The 16,698-nt window shown below is 32.8% G+C and overlaps 3 protein-coding genes across 6 annotated transcripts in view; all 3 read right to left on the bottom strand.

The window, feature by feature from the left end:
* Positions 1-74: 74 nt before the first annotated feature.
* Positions 75-6,823, bottom strand: LOC116777910 (uncharacterized). The gene is made up of 10 exons (XM_032671702.2): positions 6,705-6,823; positions 6,367-6,547; positions 5,691-5,904; positions 5,316-5,437; positions 4,840-5,018; positions 2,023-2,195; positions 1,622-1,754; positions 1,274-1,438; positions 934-1,089; positions 75-281 (listed from the first exon to the last, which is right to left on the bottom strand). The coding sequence occupies exons 1-10, from the start codon at positions 6,715-6,717 to the stop codon at positions 136-138; spliced, it is 1,482 nt and encodes a 493-aa protein (XP_032527593.2). The 5' UTR covers positions 6,718-6,823; the 3' UTR covers positions 75-135.
* Positions 2,893-4,190, bottom strand: LOC116777222 (uncharacterized). Its single transcript, XM_032670643.2, has 2 exons — positions 3,437-4,190; positions 2,893-3,321 (listed from the first exon to the last, which is right to left on the bottom strand). Exons 1-2 carry the CDS (start codon positions 3,700-3,702, stop codon positions 2,952-2,954), a joined length of 636 nt encoding a protein of 211 aa, XP_032526534.2. The 5' UTR covers positions 3,703-4,190; the 3' UTR covers positions 2,893-2,951.
* A 268-nt stretch (positions 6,824-7,091) lies between the features above and the next one.
* The window catches only part of LOC116777100 (amyloid beta A4 precursor protein-binding family B member 1-interacting protein), a 58,303-nt gene continuing 48,696 nt past the window's right edge, over positions 7,092-16,698 (bottom strand). For 3 of the 4 annotated variants that reach the window (XM_032670457.2, XM_032670456.2, XM_032670454.2), the window contains 12 exons: positions 15,206-15,395; positions 15,001-15,128; positions 14,837-14,926; positions 14,370-14,604; positions 14,030-14,179; positions 13,071-13,253; positions 12,685-12,932; positions 12,463-12,555; positions 12,197-12,297; positions 11,734-11,825; positions 11,475-11,654; positions 7,092-11,371 (listed from right to left, as the gene is read on the bottom strand). In XM_032670457.2, the coding sequence (XP_032526348.2) occupies positions 10,137-11,371; positions 11,475-11,654; positions 11,734-11,825; positions 12,197-12,297; positions 12,463-12,555; positions 12,685-12,932; positions 13,071-13,253; positions 14,030-14,179; positions 14,370-14,604; positions 14,837-14,926; positions 15,001-15,128; positions 15,206-15,395 (2,925 nt within the window). In that variant the 3' untranslated portion in view covers positions 7,092-10,136. The remainder of the gene's footprint in view (positions 11,372-11,474; positions 11,655-11,733; positions 11,826-12,196; positions 12,298-12,462; positions 12,556-12,684; positions 12,933-13,070; positions 13,254-14,029; positions 14,180-14,369; positions 14,605-14,836; positions 14,927-15,000; positions 15,129-15,205; positions 15,396-16,698) is intronic. The other variant, XM_032670455.2, reaches the window with a different exon arrangement.

The following is a 16,698-nucleotide window of genomic DNA, read 5'->3' as shown; positions in this document are numbered from 1 at the left end:
CAATGTGTAACAACATTTTGATGTTCTTGTAAAATATATTGTAACGAGTTATTAGTAATAGTAAGTAACTCCATATTTTTTTAAATTGAAATATCACACATTTGTATTTGGAAAACGAAAATGTAATTATTTTTGTTAGCATTTGTAAATTTCAAGACTAAAATTTATATCAAAGAGCTGCATTATGTCTTTAAATTGATCTCTGAGAACTTCTACAGTCTTGCTCCAGTAATTTCTTTTGGATTCTTCATCTTGTATCTGTATCTGGACTTGCTTTAGTTCTGCACATAAGATATGACTTTATTTTTAATTTTCCTGTTATTCCTGTAACACTTTAAAGAACTCTGCTTGAAGGTTCTGTATGGAATGTTATATGCTTAATAGATTTTGTTAGATTAATATACTATATTATTTCTTAAATTTATTTATTTCGTACCAAATTGAACTTGTTAATGGTATGTTTTTTATATATGTGTTAATGTGAGAGGCAAAAAAAAAAAACAAGAACATCAAATCAGATGCCGCTTTAAAATGTGTTAATTTTTAGACGTTCTGGTTCATTTAGGTACCAACATTGTCTCAGTCTGCGAACTGTATATTTAATGTTTTTGTCCGTCTGGTGGCTAAAGCTTAAAAACTTCGGGCACTGAAAACACTACCACAATATGTACTGTTCATATGGATGTTTTTATTTTATCATTTAAATTCTTTCCTTCATTTTTATTCTTTTTTTGATTTTAACATTTGGATCATTATAATTTTCTGAAGTAAGTAAGTGATATAACCTCATATGACACCGGATAAATATAGGAACCAAATCAAGGAAAGGAATCTCGCGGAAGTTATTTTAAAATCAATTTACATAGAAATAAATAATGTGTGCACGTCTATTGTGCATTCAAATAAATCATAAAATGGAATTTGAAGGCATACTGTGGCATACTCCGCACGATATAATATGAAGGGCATCTCGCAGATCTTTTTCGCGACAGCGACCCGTATACAGCAAACGAGTCAGTGACGGAATGAACTCCAGAACGCACCGCAGAGGAAGTTCCGGAGACCGCCACTGATGGATACTTAGCGTCACTATAGAATAAACTATGTAGTAATAATCAGTAGTTACAAAATTCAAAAGCTATTGACTAAGTAACTAAATAAAATGTCAAGGAATTTTAACGGACATTTGGCCCAGAACCTTTGTTAAAGGTGGAAAATTTATCGATAATACAATAAAGCATCTACTTTCTAACAAATAGTTAATTTATCTCACCCAATGAATTTGCGTAATAAAAACCAAGGAGGCGCATAAAACAACTGAGATCAGAGTCCTGACGTTGAGTGACCTTCAAGTCGATACCGAGTTGCAGATGCACTTCACGCAGGGGCAGACTTGGTGTCAAAAATCTTCTCACATTATCATAGTCACGGATTCGAACTAACCAAAATATAAATGTATTACATTAACCTTATTAAAAATCATTTTCATTTCTGTGTAAGCCTGTTTCCATAACATTTGGTTTGTCTGTCAGAGATCGTTTTTAACTATAAGATCTTTGTTAAATGTTATTGGTCTGTTTTATGATGATGTTTAGTGTTAAGTGTATTATTATTAACTAACAGAAAGCCATAAAAAGGTACAGATCGGGGCAAGATATAGTCACACGTCGCCAAGCAGTATCAGGGACGTCGTAGCCTCCGCAACCGCGAGATGCATCTCTTTTCCCTGGGGTTTGATTTTCGCGACAGATTATCTGTAGAATAAAATGATAATTAACTTTTTTATAAGATTCAAAGCACTGGGGAATTATCTAGTACTTTTGGAAATATTACAGTAAATAACACAAAATAAATAAGCAAAACTTTTAGTTGGAAATTAAAATACAAAGAAAAAATTTTTTTTGTAATTCTTTACCTTAAAATTTATAGATACTGAAGTTTAAAGTAATCAAATGGTTCTAAAATCAGAATGTTTAAAATTTAACAAATAAATTCGATTTTAGGTTTCAATATGAAAAAAACCTGTAGCCGGAAGTGTGGTCGTCTCATCACTGGCAGAAGTGATAGAAGAGCATTTCCGGTTCCGTCAGCTATGTGAGAGTACTCCAGGGCCAAAACACGAAGATTTCGAAGTTCTCCCAAACTCCTCAAAAAGCACTTTCTAGTCTCTGGACGCGGTATATATTGGCCACTACCTACACCAATGGCACTAATAATGGGTTTCTGTTATTGCAAAAAATAAATATCTAATTCTAATTTTTGGAATACCACAATTAACAAGTTTTTAACAGATCTTTTATTTGCAAAACGGATTTCCATTTTACTTAAAGAATTCTTTTGTTTTAAATGAGTTAATAAAAAAAAAACTTTTTGATAATTTTCTTTTCAATGAGTTATTGAATGGATTAAATTACCTGTGTAATATGTAACCTATAGTTAAATTATAAAAGTTAAACATAGTATATTTATTTACCAAAGGTTGCATCGATCCGAACGTAACCTTAATATAAAATATAAATTGACTATGAGCTACGAAAAAAGGTAGAAGGAAAAAATAAATTCAGAATGTTCTCGAGAGTTTTAAACAATCATAACACAATTTTTATTATACCTTTGGAATAACTACATCACATGAGACATTTTCAATCAAAATCTGTGTGTTTTACGAATCGGTCCGGGAATTCGAAGCAAATATTTAAACACACGTCTTCATATAAAGTATGCACCCTATTCATTCCTACATGTACCATAAATTTTACGAAATGTTTTTGCTATTTAGGTACAATACAAATTTAATTTAAAGCAAGTAATGTATTTTTGAGTTCACCCTCGAAAAGACGATTGTTGAAGTAAATGAAGTAATTATGTGAATTGAATATTAAAAACAAACTACACAATTAAAAATTATATTTTAATAAGGAATGTGAAAAAGAAAATAAATTTAGTAAACGTTAATATTCCACGGCATTGATTGGTGTTGTTACACTTGAATGTGCTTCGGGTAGAATGGCGGTCGCTGTGGAATTTTCAATCTTTTTATATTGAAAATTCGGTAAACATCTTCGTGCTTCGTCAACAGTTTCTCTCAACTTATCTGGACCCACGCAAGGTGCGGTAAGTGATTCTTCCTGACATTTCTTGATTAAGTCCCTCATGACATTCTCTTCCAATGGTGTGATAGCAATTGTGGACTTCTCTTTGTGTTGTTTCAATTCGTTATCAATACGCAACAGCTTCTCTTTATTTGTATGGATCCGCCAGGGTCTCTTAGGGTCCGCGACCGTGGATATAATATTCTCTAACTTCATTTCCTTTTTTGCGCTAAAATAAAATTAGTGCTCGTTAAATTTACCATACATATAATAATTTTACATAGAAATAAATAGTCTGTGTAGATAAAGGAAGTGTTGTGTATTGACATGGATTTTTCTACAACCGTTTGCTCTCTGCTAATAGTGCCTTCAGTTTTCTTTCATTTTCTTCTAATAGCTGTTTATCGGGGATGTACGGATTGTCATATGTTTCGCTTTCCAAAACCTCTTCCTCTATTTCTTTACTATATTTCTCTTGAAACTCCTTGACCAGCCCGAGACTCCTTTCCGATGTTTTAATTTCTGGAACCTCAATTCCTTGTAATAATTTTGCTATTTTGCATTTCTCTTCGTCGGTAGTCATTTTCAATGCAGCTATTGTTATTGTCATAGCAACTTCGACGTCACCAAGGTCGACGACAGATGTTTAAAAAAAACTTTGCGAGGTAAATTCCACATTTAATACATATTTGTTTTTTATTCTCACAACCTTATATATATATACCGAGCTTACTTGACCATTTCAGATATTGTGAGACAATAGATCAAATTGATGTACTGTTCACTAAAGCGTTCAGCTTAATAGATGCTACATTAATGTAATACGTCGATAATCCTCCAAGATAAACACCCATCATGGTGAGAAACGCAGCACATGGCAGAAGGAAACACACCAACTTTATACTTGGATATAACACAAGTAATCCGGGAGCACAAGGAATAAGCATTTTTTTGAAGTTCCTGGTTCTTTTATTTAATTATAATCAAGATTTTGCAATTTTTATGACTTTTATTATTTAAATTTTTTGTAAATTATTTTGAAAGATTAAATAAAAAATAATAAAATTCAAACGTCATTTTCTGTTTTTTTTATTTATCTCATATTCTTAAAGGAGGTTGGAAGGAGTGAGTTTTGCATAAAATATTAAAATTTAGCACGTTTAAGAAGGTACTATATAATTAATTTTAATTTTACTAATAAAATGATAATGCAAGTTAATAAACAAAACTCGTTCGTGCAACAACAACTTAACAGATTTTGATGATGATGACACTGTACAGTAATATAGATTAAAATCAGTATAGGACCTCATTTATAACTAATTTCAATACTCAGTGTCGCTACCCCACAATTAGGGCATACCAGTTGTATTATTTATGACGTCACTTTATGCAGACTAAATGACCCTGTGTTGGCTAGCATATCAATTGTTTTAACTCTACTCTCTCTCTGAGTGTAATTAATACCACGCGGGTGAACTTGCAGGTAAAAACTAGTCAAATTATATTTTTGATTTTATTAACAATAGAAACTTCATTGATTCCATATATGTGAGTTAAATTCTAGTATATAGTTTTAAATTAATATGAGAGCCTCGGAAATATGAACACTTGAAAAATTGGTTGAAACAAGCATCACCACAGACTATGATGAAACGGTTGTGGTATTATAACTAAGTATTTATTTTACAATATCTGTAATACATTTTAAATAACTTATATAACTTAAACACTGTTATATACTAACCCGATATGTAGCTGTAGTTGATCAGCAAAGGATTTTCATTTGGTAAAACAAAACGCCAGAGGAAAAGATATTTGAGCGTTTTTGCTGCGAAGCAGGCCAGTTGTTGGATAAGTCGCACGCCCTCTAGACGTGTACAACATAGGTTTTCAAACGAAACTAATTGTAAGTTGTCCTGGAAGCTACAGGAACATGTTAGTTACTTAAAGTTGTTTTGAATGATGCAATCCGGTAAATTGTGGCTGTTTTGATAAATAGGATTAGCAATGCTTTAGCATTCGTCAAATGTATGGGCTGTCTAAAAATATTTCTATACAAATTTAAACGTTTACTATTAACAACGGATTCGTAAACCTAACGAAATAAAAGACTAGTGTTGACATTTTTTTATGTATCACAATTAAAATTACTATTATTCGGGCAATGAATGTCATTATGTGAAAGAATATCAATTTTAATGTCTAAAAAGACGATATTACCCAATAATATTCTGCAGGATTCTAAAAAAAGTCTTCCGTTTAAAGTAGTCCAGTCGATGAAGTCTAATTAACTGATCCGATACAAGAAGTCTATCCATTTGAAGTTTTTTTATTTCCATTTTCTGTTAAAACGATGATATAAGATGATTTGGTCGCATGTCACAATGATTTGTTTTGGAGATTATAGGGTTTAAGTGATGTGATTATAAATATATATGTACATTCATAGGAGCAAACATACAGCTGTAATATAACTCAAAGCTTTAAGACTAAATATGGTAAGTCGCTCTTTGGTATTAACTTTATCTTACTTCTGTAATAATATGTGCATTAGATAAGTACATATTATAATGCATAGCGAATATTAAAATTCACCTTTAATGTTTCTTCTATGGACATATGCAATTCCTTCATAAACAGTTTTGGTGGTATTTTAAGAGCTGTATTTGCTTTCCACAAGTAAGTACCAAGGTGAGTGGGTAATTTTAGACTTGGATACTGATATGTGAACAGGACTTGATCACAGTGCAATTCGCCGAGGAAGTAACGCTGCACATCATGAATGGACCAATAACGGGTATCTGTGGATCTGGAGTCCTAGCTAATGAATTCATATCATAATAATATATTACCCATGACTTCGTCTGTGTAGAAGTTGACGATACTATGTCATACTTTTAACTATAAGAGCGGTTCATCAGAAGGCTGTAAGTTGTGTAACAGCATTTAATAGTACACAGCAGTAATTTAACCAACAATTATGCAAAGACCCCGATTTGAATCATTTTTCACGGAACTTATAAACGAGACGCTGCCCCTAACCCGTGTTAACCCAGATGCGAATATCAAACAAAATCTCATTCTAACCCAAGGCCGTATGTTAAATTTACCGAAAAAATAGCACATATGCGGAAAAAAAAAATCAGAATGGCTATTTTAACCCGTCAGTCGAGACACTTAATTAACTTTCTTGTTAGACCTGTACTTTAATAAGCTCTTTCAATAAAATTCATAATTGCGAAGAACGGCAGCTTATTCCTGGTGATTTTACCTAAGCACGTCATCTTCCAACAGTAAACCATCTGCGCTCTCAACATAATACAACCAAATATGAGGATTTTCTTTCCAATCTTCTAATGCAAGCGGCCCAGTGCTAGGTTTGTATATTCTAGGCGATAGAAGCCATTTCACCGCTTCGAGGTGTCCCACAATTTTAATGCATTTGCAATCATCTGGAGGCAAAATAAAAATAAAAATGTAAATGCTACATACACTTTATCATAGAAATCTCAATTTTATGTCCTTACTCTTCTAAAATAAAAGGTTTTAAATAATTATTTTAGTAAACATTTGTGCTTAGTCAAGTAGATATTTAATACACGTACTTACATTCGTCTTTCATTATAAATAAATCACTATTACAACAATAAAGTGTTTAAAAAATAAAATAAATTTTTACGAAATTTAAAATTCATACAAAACACAAATCACAAGTGACAAATAAACAAGAAATAGGTAGTTTAGAAACTGACAAATTGTTACTCGATATATGAAATATCAACAGATTAAAATTAATAAAATTTTCCAATCGTATAATATTGTTTTTGGTAAAAGGAAACCACTGGAAACATCAAACACCGTAGCCATCCAAATAATTAAAATACTTTTATTTTTTATTTACACATATTAAAGTTGATTACTTGGACAAAAAAATTTTGAACAATAATATATATTTTCTAGCAACGAGAAGTGAGGATATGAAATAAAAATAGTAAATAAGTTACTTGGCATATTGTTATATTTGAAAATATACAAAGAATAATTAATTATTTTTATTATCTGTACAATTAAACAATTAGAAATACTAATAAATGCGTTACATAAAAGTGGTTAAACATAATATTCTCAAACATAAACAGAATAGTTGCCGATTGATTGAGATAATTTAACCCGTATCAAACGTGTAACTCAATTTTAATCGTTTATTCTCTAAGACAGTTATTAATATTTACAATATTAATTATTAACTAACATACATAGTATACCTTCATGCAGGTTTAAGTGACTTTTGAGTCATCAATCCCTGGGACACAACATCTATAATTTGAAACCTGTCTTAATTAAATATATTCATACATATTATCTAAAAATTTCCCTTATTACTGGTTAAACTAGCATGGTTAAAGGGTCTATATAAATTGAATTAACAATTGTATTTTCTCTAATAAAATGTACGTCATGAAATATGTAATAAGTAAGCTGTCGATACCAACTACAAGATAGAATACAAATACAACATCCTTGAGACGATTACATTTATAACACTCCAAGGCGGTGCACGAACGACAATACCATGTATACAAGAATACAGAAATCTAAAGCTATAAGAACTTAAACTATACAAAAAAGCTAAGTATGTTTATGGTAAATTTTCAGAATAAATTCGAGCTGTCGAAAGTGCAGTAGCCGCCGTAACAGGTATGGGTTTAAACATATGACATGTTTGTTGATCTCGTATTGAAAGAAATAACGTACTCATCAATGACTTGAACATTGATTTTTTTAATGAAAACTTATTTGTTAACCTTCAAGTGTTCGTCTGTACAGTTATTTCAACTATTTAGTCCTTGTCATCTTTAGAGCAATGAATCCAGACCTTGAAAGTTGTCTTAACCAATTTTTATTAGTCAAATTACAGAAACTGGTCGTGTACAGTTGGTAGTTGTATTATAACTATTTAGGTATGAAGTGGTTCAACATAAAATTGTAATCTATATATAACCGTTAAAAATTGTTGACTAAATATTTATACGGAACATACATTTGGACGCAACTTTATTGTCAGAATCAGATAATCTTTTCAGTCTTAAAAAACTGATAATTATTCCTGATTGATTTCGAAATATTATTGGGTGGAAGTTATACAATTTTTTTTTTCAATACATATTTAAACCGATGGTTTGTAATAGAAGCGATCAGAATTCGTTTCAAATTCCACAATTATGATAAATTTTGCTAAAGTTAATCAGTCCGTTATTAAACCTATTGTCTGAAAATTGCTATAGAATATACGTAAAAAAGCAAATACATTAAAGTATCACATTAGGTTACTTTTATAATTTTAGGAATGTTAACTTATAATAACCATTGAAAAGAGAATTTATTGTGTTAAACAATTAAAGATTCTTTTGTAAATTTGTAAAATTCCATTAAACTAATAATTTATTTTCAATATTTGGCATAAAGTCGATCTACGTACGATGTTCAACTAAAAAAAATTCATACAAACTTACTAAATACAAGATATATGTAAATTTAGCCTCATATTTGTTTTATAAATTTGCGCGTAGTCTTCGATCCGGCGTGATGATGACACGGTATAAAAAACATTTTTTTTAAAACCTACCTATAATAAGGGACGGTCGGGTTCATTTTGTGTAAATGTTTAATAAAAGGATTTTTGATATATTATAACGGCAGAATTACGGGATATTGTTTTTTAAATCCGAGTTAGGTGTTTTATCAGCGTTTTATGGTTCTGGTAAGTCGAAAGATCACAGACGACAAATTAACTATAAAGTAAGAATTGAGATCAGATACATTTTGGATTGGTCTTGAAAGAGAAGTTTTTAATTCTAACATATCCTTCGGCGTCGACCTGCGAAACCACCGCGAATACGTTAATACAAGTTAAATGTTTTTCATACGCACAAACGATAAAATTTATATCTTTTACGGCCCAAAATGGGTTAGAATACTAAAAATTACGCGTTTGTAAAACACAATCATTCAATTGGAGCTAGTAACTCGTCATTGTGATTACATATTTGTTTTTTGTTTCAGGTATTCCCATCAGCTTCGTACAAACATTATCGCAGTGCGTATTTAGACTTATCCTAAATGTTCCTTAAAAAACTTGGTATTTTATATTATACTTGTTAAAGTATTTCTATGGCACAAAATAGGAATTGATGAGAACGTCTGTGGTGAATGCAGACGAAAAAAATGATTTCAAATCTATAAATAATATAAAAATCACGGTACACAAGCCATTGTGCCCAGACAAGTTTGATTAATCGTTACACGAGATGTAACGTTTTCCATGCAATTGTTAAGACGTAGTAATATTGTTAGATCGTTATAACTCAAACAATTTGGCGTCCGAAAGCTGGCCATTAAAATCAGGAACATATATTAAAATTGAAATAATTCCAAATCGTTTAATAAATACGATCTCGCTCAATTCATTTGAAACAACGTTATCTTAGCACCATTAAAGTTTTATCCATAAATGTCGTCATATTATATTTAAAAACTGTTTTTGAAATCCGTTATCTTTCCTTAAAAATTATTTTAATTCAGAAAATAAGATGAAGTTTCAAATGTACTCGCGAGAGTCAACCTATCATACCTTATTTTACCATTTCATAATAGCACCGCCATACAATTTATACTTGCTCCAAACTTCCATAAACCTTCAACATTACCATTGGTCACATTTTAGCACATACTAAGAGCAAAGGGTCCAATAACTTTAGACACATATTAAACTACGTGGTCACACCCATAAAGTCACTTTGATGGTCAATGATTATGAATTATTATATGTAAGCCACTGCTACATGAGAACACTAAGTACGAAATCATGGACTACGTGGACTGCAACTACTTAAATTCCCGCTATATGATTAAATATCAAAGTTCATGCAACTATCGCCCGCAAAGTTTCAAGTGCCCGAAGGTCCGAGAAACTTAGTGGGAGTCACGTGAGCAGGAACGACACGTGAGTCCGCAGAAAGCGAGCGATATGTTGAGACGGTTTCAAGCGGTCGGTTGAACGGGCGATGGATGCGAGGGCGGGGGGATGCCAGGGAGTGTGCTCAAGTGCGTCGAGTCGCTACGGCGAGGAGGGGCAGGCGGTGGACGCTTCTTTATTGGTTTGGGCTCTTCTCGCCGTGGCTGAGCTTCTCTTCCGAACACATTCTCGTAGAAGGGATCCTCTACGCCTGAACCTCCTCCATAATGTTCTTGCACCCACATGGACACGCTAGTCTCTTTGTAGTCATCTGACAAAGGGTATTCTCTGAAACCAAGTACCTCATGTGGCGTAGTTGCCGGTTCAAGTTTGCATTTTTGAGCGACCTGCCATTTCTTCCTCATAACTCTTTGAAGATCTTTTAGAAAGTCTTTTGGAGGATTGCTGTTTGAATCAGCTAGCTTTTTAGGGGACGAGAGACGAGTGCTCTCATTGCGTTTCGGCGGAGGAGGCTTTCTTGGTGAAAGTGGAGCGTCCGTCAAATTAAAAGAAATTTTTTTGGCTTTCTTGTCAGTATTACTTGGAAGGTCATCTGCAAAGTTAACTTTCTTAATGGAACCAGCTCTTTCTTTTACAGGTTCCATTGTCTTCTTCTGTATGGCTGGACTGCCGTTGCTTATTTTTTTGTTCTGTAGCTCTACAAGACAAGCACCATATGCAACATTTTGTTGCGTATGAGCGTAAATACTTTTGTCGGATTGTAAAGAAGACGTCTTCGAAGCTTCCGAATTGACACTATCGAGCGAGGGTTGTCGGGGGAATGATCGGTTGCTCTCAGAGCTTCTCAAACTGCTTCTCTGGCCGGCTCTCGATGTTTGCTCTATTTGCTGAGCGGTTAGCTGGCTAACTATATCTTGAACTCGTCCAGTGTGAGTTTCAATAGTGTGTTCAGGCGGAGGTGGTGGTAGACTCAGCTGGGATCCATTCAAATCCTCTATAGGATAGGCCACAGGTGGTGGCGGCGGTGGCAATGAATCTAGGCTGAGAGTTGAACTAAACATGCCATCTGGAATATCAGTTGGAGGTGGTGGAAGAGGAAGATCCTCAACAGTAGGTTCTGATTGTGATTGTGAACTGTCATAAATCGTGTACCCGTATAGCGAGGATGCCGTGTCTACGCTTGCTCTATATGGTTCGTGAGTAATAGTTTCATAGTGGCCATAGGTTGGAGATGACGGATCTCTCACTGGACTGCTAGATGTAATGCTGCTGGTACTGTAAATAGTGGGCTCCGAAGATTCTGAAAATTTAAGAACTGATTTAAAATTATTCCTTATTGTGACGAAGGCAACTAGAAAATATTATGTATAGAGTTCTTCTTAAAGTTCATAAAGACATTTAACCTGTAGCAGTTGAGTGGTGGCGTTTGAGAGTTGAATCGTCTCGAGTGCGCGGTCGTCTTGTGAGCGTTCCAGAATCACCTACTTCTGCGTCACCTTCATTTTCTACCATTTCTTTAAGTTGCCGCGTCATCCAGGTCAAAGGTATATTTGGCTTCATGGATGGTTTTCGTTTTATTGTACCTATATCAAATAAACAAAAGTTTTATTGTTTAATTTTTGAAAATTTTAATGTTTGAATTACAATAATAATGATACTAACCCATAGGAAATTCGCAATCGAACGCACTTTCCGAGGCGGTACCGCCATCTGAGAGACAACCGCTTGAACTTGAAGATGATGCTCGAGAATGTCTGAATAAAACAAGATTCAACATTATGCAATCATATTTATATAACAATAAAAACAGGTCGTTTTTCTACAAATTCTAAGTACAATCGTAGTCATTCATTTGTGTTTTGATGCAAGGCGTTTGGTAGAAAATTTACACACGTATAATATACCTACAAAATATTAAATTTTAAATAATAGCTTAAATATATATATACATAGCATATATCATTAAAAAATAAATAAATTTACTTTACGTTCAACATACAAATATAAACATGCTTGCATGTAAAAAACATTCGCAAATAATAACGGCACATAACAAACAATATTTTCGCAATCACGTAAAGGACAATGAATATTTTAATTATGGTTAGAATATTGCAATACCAACCTGCCGCTGCTGATGTCAGAGTTGGCAACACTGACGTTGCTGGAAACGGGCGCGGGCAGGCCTGGCGCCGTGCCATTAGTCTTTGTAGGGATCGATGTTATCTGCAAGGTTATCATGAATTTATTTTATGATCAATTCTAGGTACTTATACACATCAATAACTTTCTTTGTTGTTTCAACTAAGAACACTATGTGTCGTTACAGATTAGGACACTTTTTAGTTATTAAAAGTGATCGTATTATCTCGATAGGTTATATATACTTACGGAGCATGAGCGGGCGTGGGCCAAATGGTCCAAATCTTCCTGGGTCAGCTCTTCGACGAGGGTGCGGTGATTTTCTAGTAATTGTTTGCCGTGCTGTATGACGTAATAATAATTTTAAATATAATTAGTTAAAATAATCAGTAATAATATACTAAATTAGTAATTTACATAGTCGTAAGAAATCATGTCATTCATATATTAATCATTATTATTTTTCTTTACCTTCGCTATACGCATGGCGGTGACCCATCTCTCGAGAGTCCTTTGATCATCGGCGCATAGAAATTTAATAAACTTGACGCTCTTCGGCTGTTGAAGCCGTGGATGCTTGATAGCAAAGCAAAAGTCAGTTGGAGACTTGTACTTTTTCTTCCAATTGACTCCTAAATATACTTCGTTAGTGTCGAAAGTCGCCAAACACACCAGCTCCTTTAAGGTCTTCACTTTATCTTTCGGTAAATAGTACAGTCCTAATAGAAAAACCCAATAAATTTAATTGCTACATCTAACATAAGTGTCAATTGTATAATGTGTATAAATTCGCAATAGTAACATTCATAGTGTGGCCACACATTCGCGTCGCTTTTATAAATAAACGTTTTACTAACCGGAAGGTCTCAGGACGAAGTAGTATTTCTTCCAGCCCTTTTTAGCGTCACTTTTAAGATAGAGAGGTCCTTCCATGGCTGGGACTTGATGACCGGAGACGGAGGGAATTGTAGAGGCTCCGCTTTGACCGAAGAATTCTTCTATGACCACCTGACGTAAATGCTCGTCGTATTCACTAATTCCTATTAAAAATTACATAAAATCAAAATCATATATTTATAAAGAAATAACATTTTAAAATATTAAGGAAAAATAAAAATTCCAAGTCTTTTATTATAATACAGAGTAGAGCTATTGACGAAACATCATCCTTGTGACCTAATAAGTTCAGATCACATCCGATGGTTCGTAGTTTGATATTTTAAATATGGTTCGATTATATATCATATTTAATTTACACATCACTTATCATTGCATGTTGTTATTAGAGATATTTTAAAAATAGAAGCGTCGGTTTGTTTTCGCCGCGTGGTAGTTTATTTTTCTAATCAAAATTGTAGGACTTCTATATGATGATTAAATTTCTTTCCTTGGAATATTCAAGATAAGAAAGAACTTCAAGAAGCGGTTTATTAGGTCATATATTGTTTAGGTTGACTAGTTAATGTAATTGAGGCCGTCAGAGCAAGTGGTTAGGTCATAGACAATCAGGAGGAAGTGATGATCTGGTTATGCAAACGATGAAATTCCATAACTTGTCCTTGAATTCAAATGTTATGGACATTCTTTATTTAAGTTAATATTATTTTTTTTCTCAAAATTCTTATCTAAGTTTATTTTAAAATATATATTGTTAAGGACATAAAATGTATAACAAATAGTTAATTAGTGCAAATATTTTACAAAAAATTTAAATACAAATGTTATTTTATATCATTTCAATAAGGTTTGTAATTGGGGTCAATGAAACATTATAAATAATAAAAAATCTTCACTTCAACATTGTCTTTGTATATACCTCTTTCATCTTCAGTTAGGAGAAATTTCTCGGGTGTTTGGAAGAGCGATATCTTGTCTGGCCTTTCGGCAAACAGTATTTTGTTTTTGGATTCTCGCGTCCACAACATGAGGTTGTCCACCAACATCTCGTGATCTTCGTACACTCGTTCTAAAATTAAAATTACAATTAGTATTAAACTGACATAACCGACAAATCAAAGAATATTTCACGAAATTCAGCAGTTTTTTGATTTAGGATTTTCTAAGACTGATAGAATTCAAATTTTTTATATATGTGATAAATACTTGCAGTCTGGTAGCAAATCAATAACAGCTGTATAGGATAAAATTTTACTTACCCATATGCAAATCTGGTAAGTGTTCAACTATGGCCCATTTAGGTTCCATAGTGACATGATTTTTGTCAGCCAGTAACCGTGTGACGTAGCCACACGTCATCTTTTCGTCGACTAGGAGACTCTTTGATGATCCGTCCATAGAGAAAGCTTTAATAAAGAGCTTCTTTACATTCGCCTCTCTCATACGTTCCAATGCCAGTTTAATTTTATCTGCTTTCTGTTGAAAAATTGCATCCTGTGAACGTATTTTTAGTTTCTAAGAAAACAAAATAGAAAACAAGCTTAAACTAAAAGCATAAGTATATTATACCACGGAAATTTAATTATAAACCCATTTGAGATGTTTGCTTTTTTTGATTAAAAATTTATATAGTTTGTTTGCATAACGCATTTAAAGGAAAATATTAAATTTGAGCCGATTGTTAAATAAAAAGGCAAATAATATAAATTGCAATCTAAAAAAATACCTTTTGATTTGGATGCAGACTGAGTTTCATCGGTTTACATTTAGAACTTGCACTACTCGAGGCTGACGACTCGCTAGAGAGCATCGATACCTGTAAAAATATAAATTAGTTTATTGTTCAGTACAAATTAGTTGTAAAGAAAAAAATATAAAATGAAAACTAACCGTGTCACTAAAGGCAGAGTCATTGTCAGGTGAATCAGTTCTTGCGATGGTTGGTGCACCATCGCCCTCCTTGTTCTCTTGTCGCTGAGAACTCTCGCCCTCTTCTCTTTCTTTGGATTGAGAATAATCTAGAAAATTAATTTAGTTCATAATAACGCCTCACTACAACACGAATATAGTAGTAGCTTTTTTTTATATAAGTTACCAGTGGATACTCGGGAAATTTCTTCATCGTATTCAGAATCGAGCGCACACAACTCCCCTAATATCGCGTCTAAATCAGCGTCTTGTGTTTCTTCTAGATTTGCCATAGAAAATCTGTAGGAATCGATGCGGGGCGCCACAATTTCCAGCGGCCTCAGCGCTGCTGTAGCATCGCTTGATGAATTTAAACCCTGCAATTTATATATATTTTAAACTTCTAATAACAATTTGTTTTAGTCTATACTCTTTCGTAATGAGCTCTAAATCGTTTTACATATTATATAAATAAAACAAACCATTCTGTTCTGTGTATAATTATAATGAATAATAATGGCCACTACAAAATAAATTAAAGCAACCTCTTAAAGGTACTTCTTTATGGATAATAGCCACGCAGAGAAAATTATAAATGATACGAAGATAATATGTTAAAATTTGTGTAATATGTACATATGTATTACCATTGACACATATGTATTGGATCTTAAGAGCGAGTTAAGTTAATATTAAACGCTAACAATAAGAGTGAGTTTTTATAAGCATTTAATTTAGTAATCAAACCCTGTTGTTTTTCAAAATTACTATTAAGTATAAATAGTGCATAATAATATGTACATAAATTTGAGGCAACAGTAAAACTGTTTATTTTTATTTAGGTATTCAAATTTAAGTTAATATAAAAGATATAAAAAGTCAACATATTTTGTAACGAAATGATAACACATCTGATTTTAAATGTATGGTCGATACAAAAGTTTTAAATTGTCACGATGTTTTGATAAGACCAATAAAACAAATATATTTCTAGAAACCAATTATAATATTTTTATTTAAAAAAAACTTGCGTGTCGAGTGCGCATCCAACGTTATTAAATTATTTATTAAAATATATATTTTTTACTTATTTACATAATTTTAAGTGAATGTTTTGGGTAAAAACAAGTTGCTAGTTAACAAATAAACACTTCGCGGGTTTCAAAATAGAAGTTTTTTTTTATTTTTTCGGTGGCGATTTATAATTCCCGTACATTACAATTACTGGAATACCAGTCAGTCCGCTGCGGAAGTACCGCGCATCTAAGTTTAGTATCCATATGACTGACAGTGTAGAATCAAGCGTGCTACTTACATATAATAAACAAATGGCATCGTTAGATACCCTCTGACGGGCCTCAGGGAACCTAAGACGGATAGCAATATAACGTCTAAAGATGATTGTCACAAAGTCCTTCGTGATGAATTAATTACATACCCACGAACGTAAAAGTCAACATCCCAAAACATGGGCTGGGATAGTATTGTCTTTGGAACAATGAACTCGGTAGTTCTGTTTAATTATGCATAAAGCATGACTTATAAAAGAACAAGTTTAAAGAATATATATTTTTAACGAAGCTTGTACTCATACTTTATGGCGTAAATATAGAAGTATCCTAACATTGCCACATGTTTAATTAGTTCCCTGTTCTAATAATATTTTTAGATATTAGGATG

This window comes from Danaus plexippus, chromosome Z (genome assembly GCF_018135715.1).
Source record: "Danaus plexippus chromosome Z, MEX_DaPlex, whole genome shotgun sequence".
Classification (NCBI taxonomy): domain Eukaryota; kingdom Metazoa; phylum Arthropoda; class Insecta; order Lepidoptera; family Nymphalidae; genus Danaus; species Danaus plexippus.
Note: the sequence above shows the minus strand (reverse complement) of the source record. Positions and strands in the feature narration are given on the sequence as shown.

Bases quoted from the DNA above. Each gene is read 5' to 3' on its own strand.
- LOC116777222 (XM_032670643.2), bottom strand. From the start codon at position 3,702: ATGACAATAACAATAGCTGCATTGAAAATGACTACCGACGAAGAGAAA. The intron at 3,322-3,436 runs GTTGTAGAAAAA...ATTTTATTTTAG, and splicing joins CTATTAGCAGAGAGCAAACG to CGCAAAAAAGGAAATGAAGT.
- LOC116777910 (XM_032671702.2), bottom strand. The intron at 1,439-1,621 runs GTTAGTTAATAA...TATTTTGGTTAG, and splicing joins GTACCTTTTTATGGCTTTCT to TTCGAATCCGTGACTATGAT. The intron at 1,090-1,273 runs GTGAGATAAATT...TTTATTCTATAG, and splicing joins TTATTACGCAAATTCATTGG to TGACGCTAAGTATCCATCAG.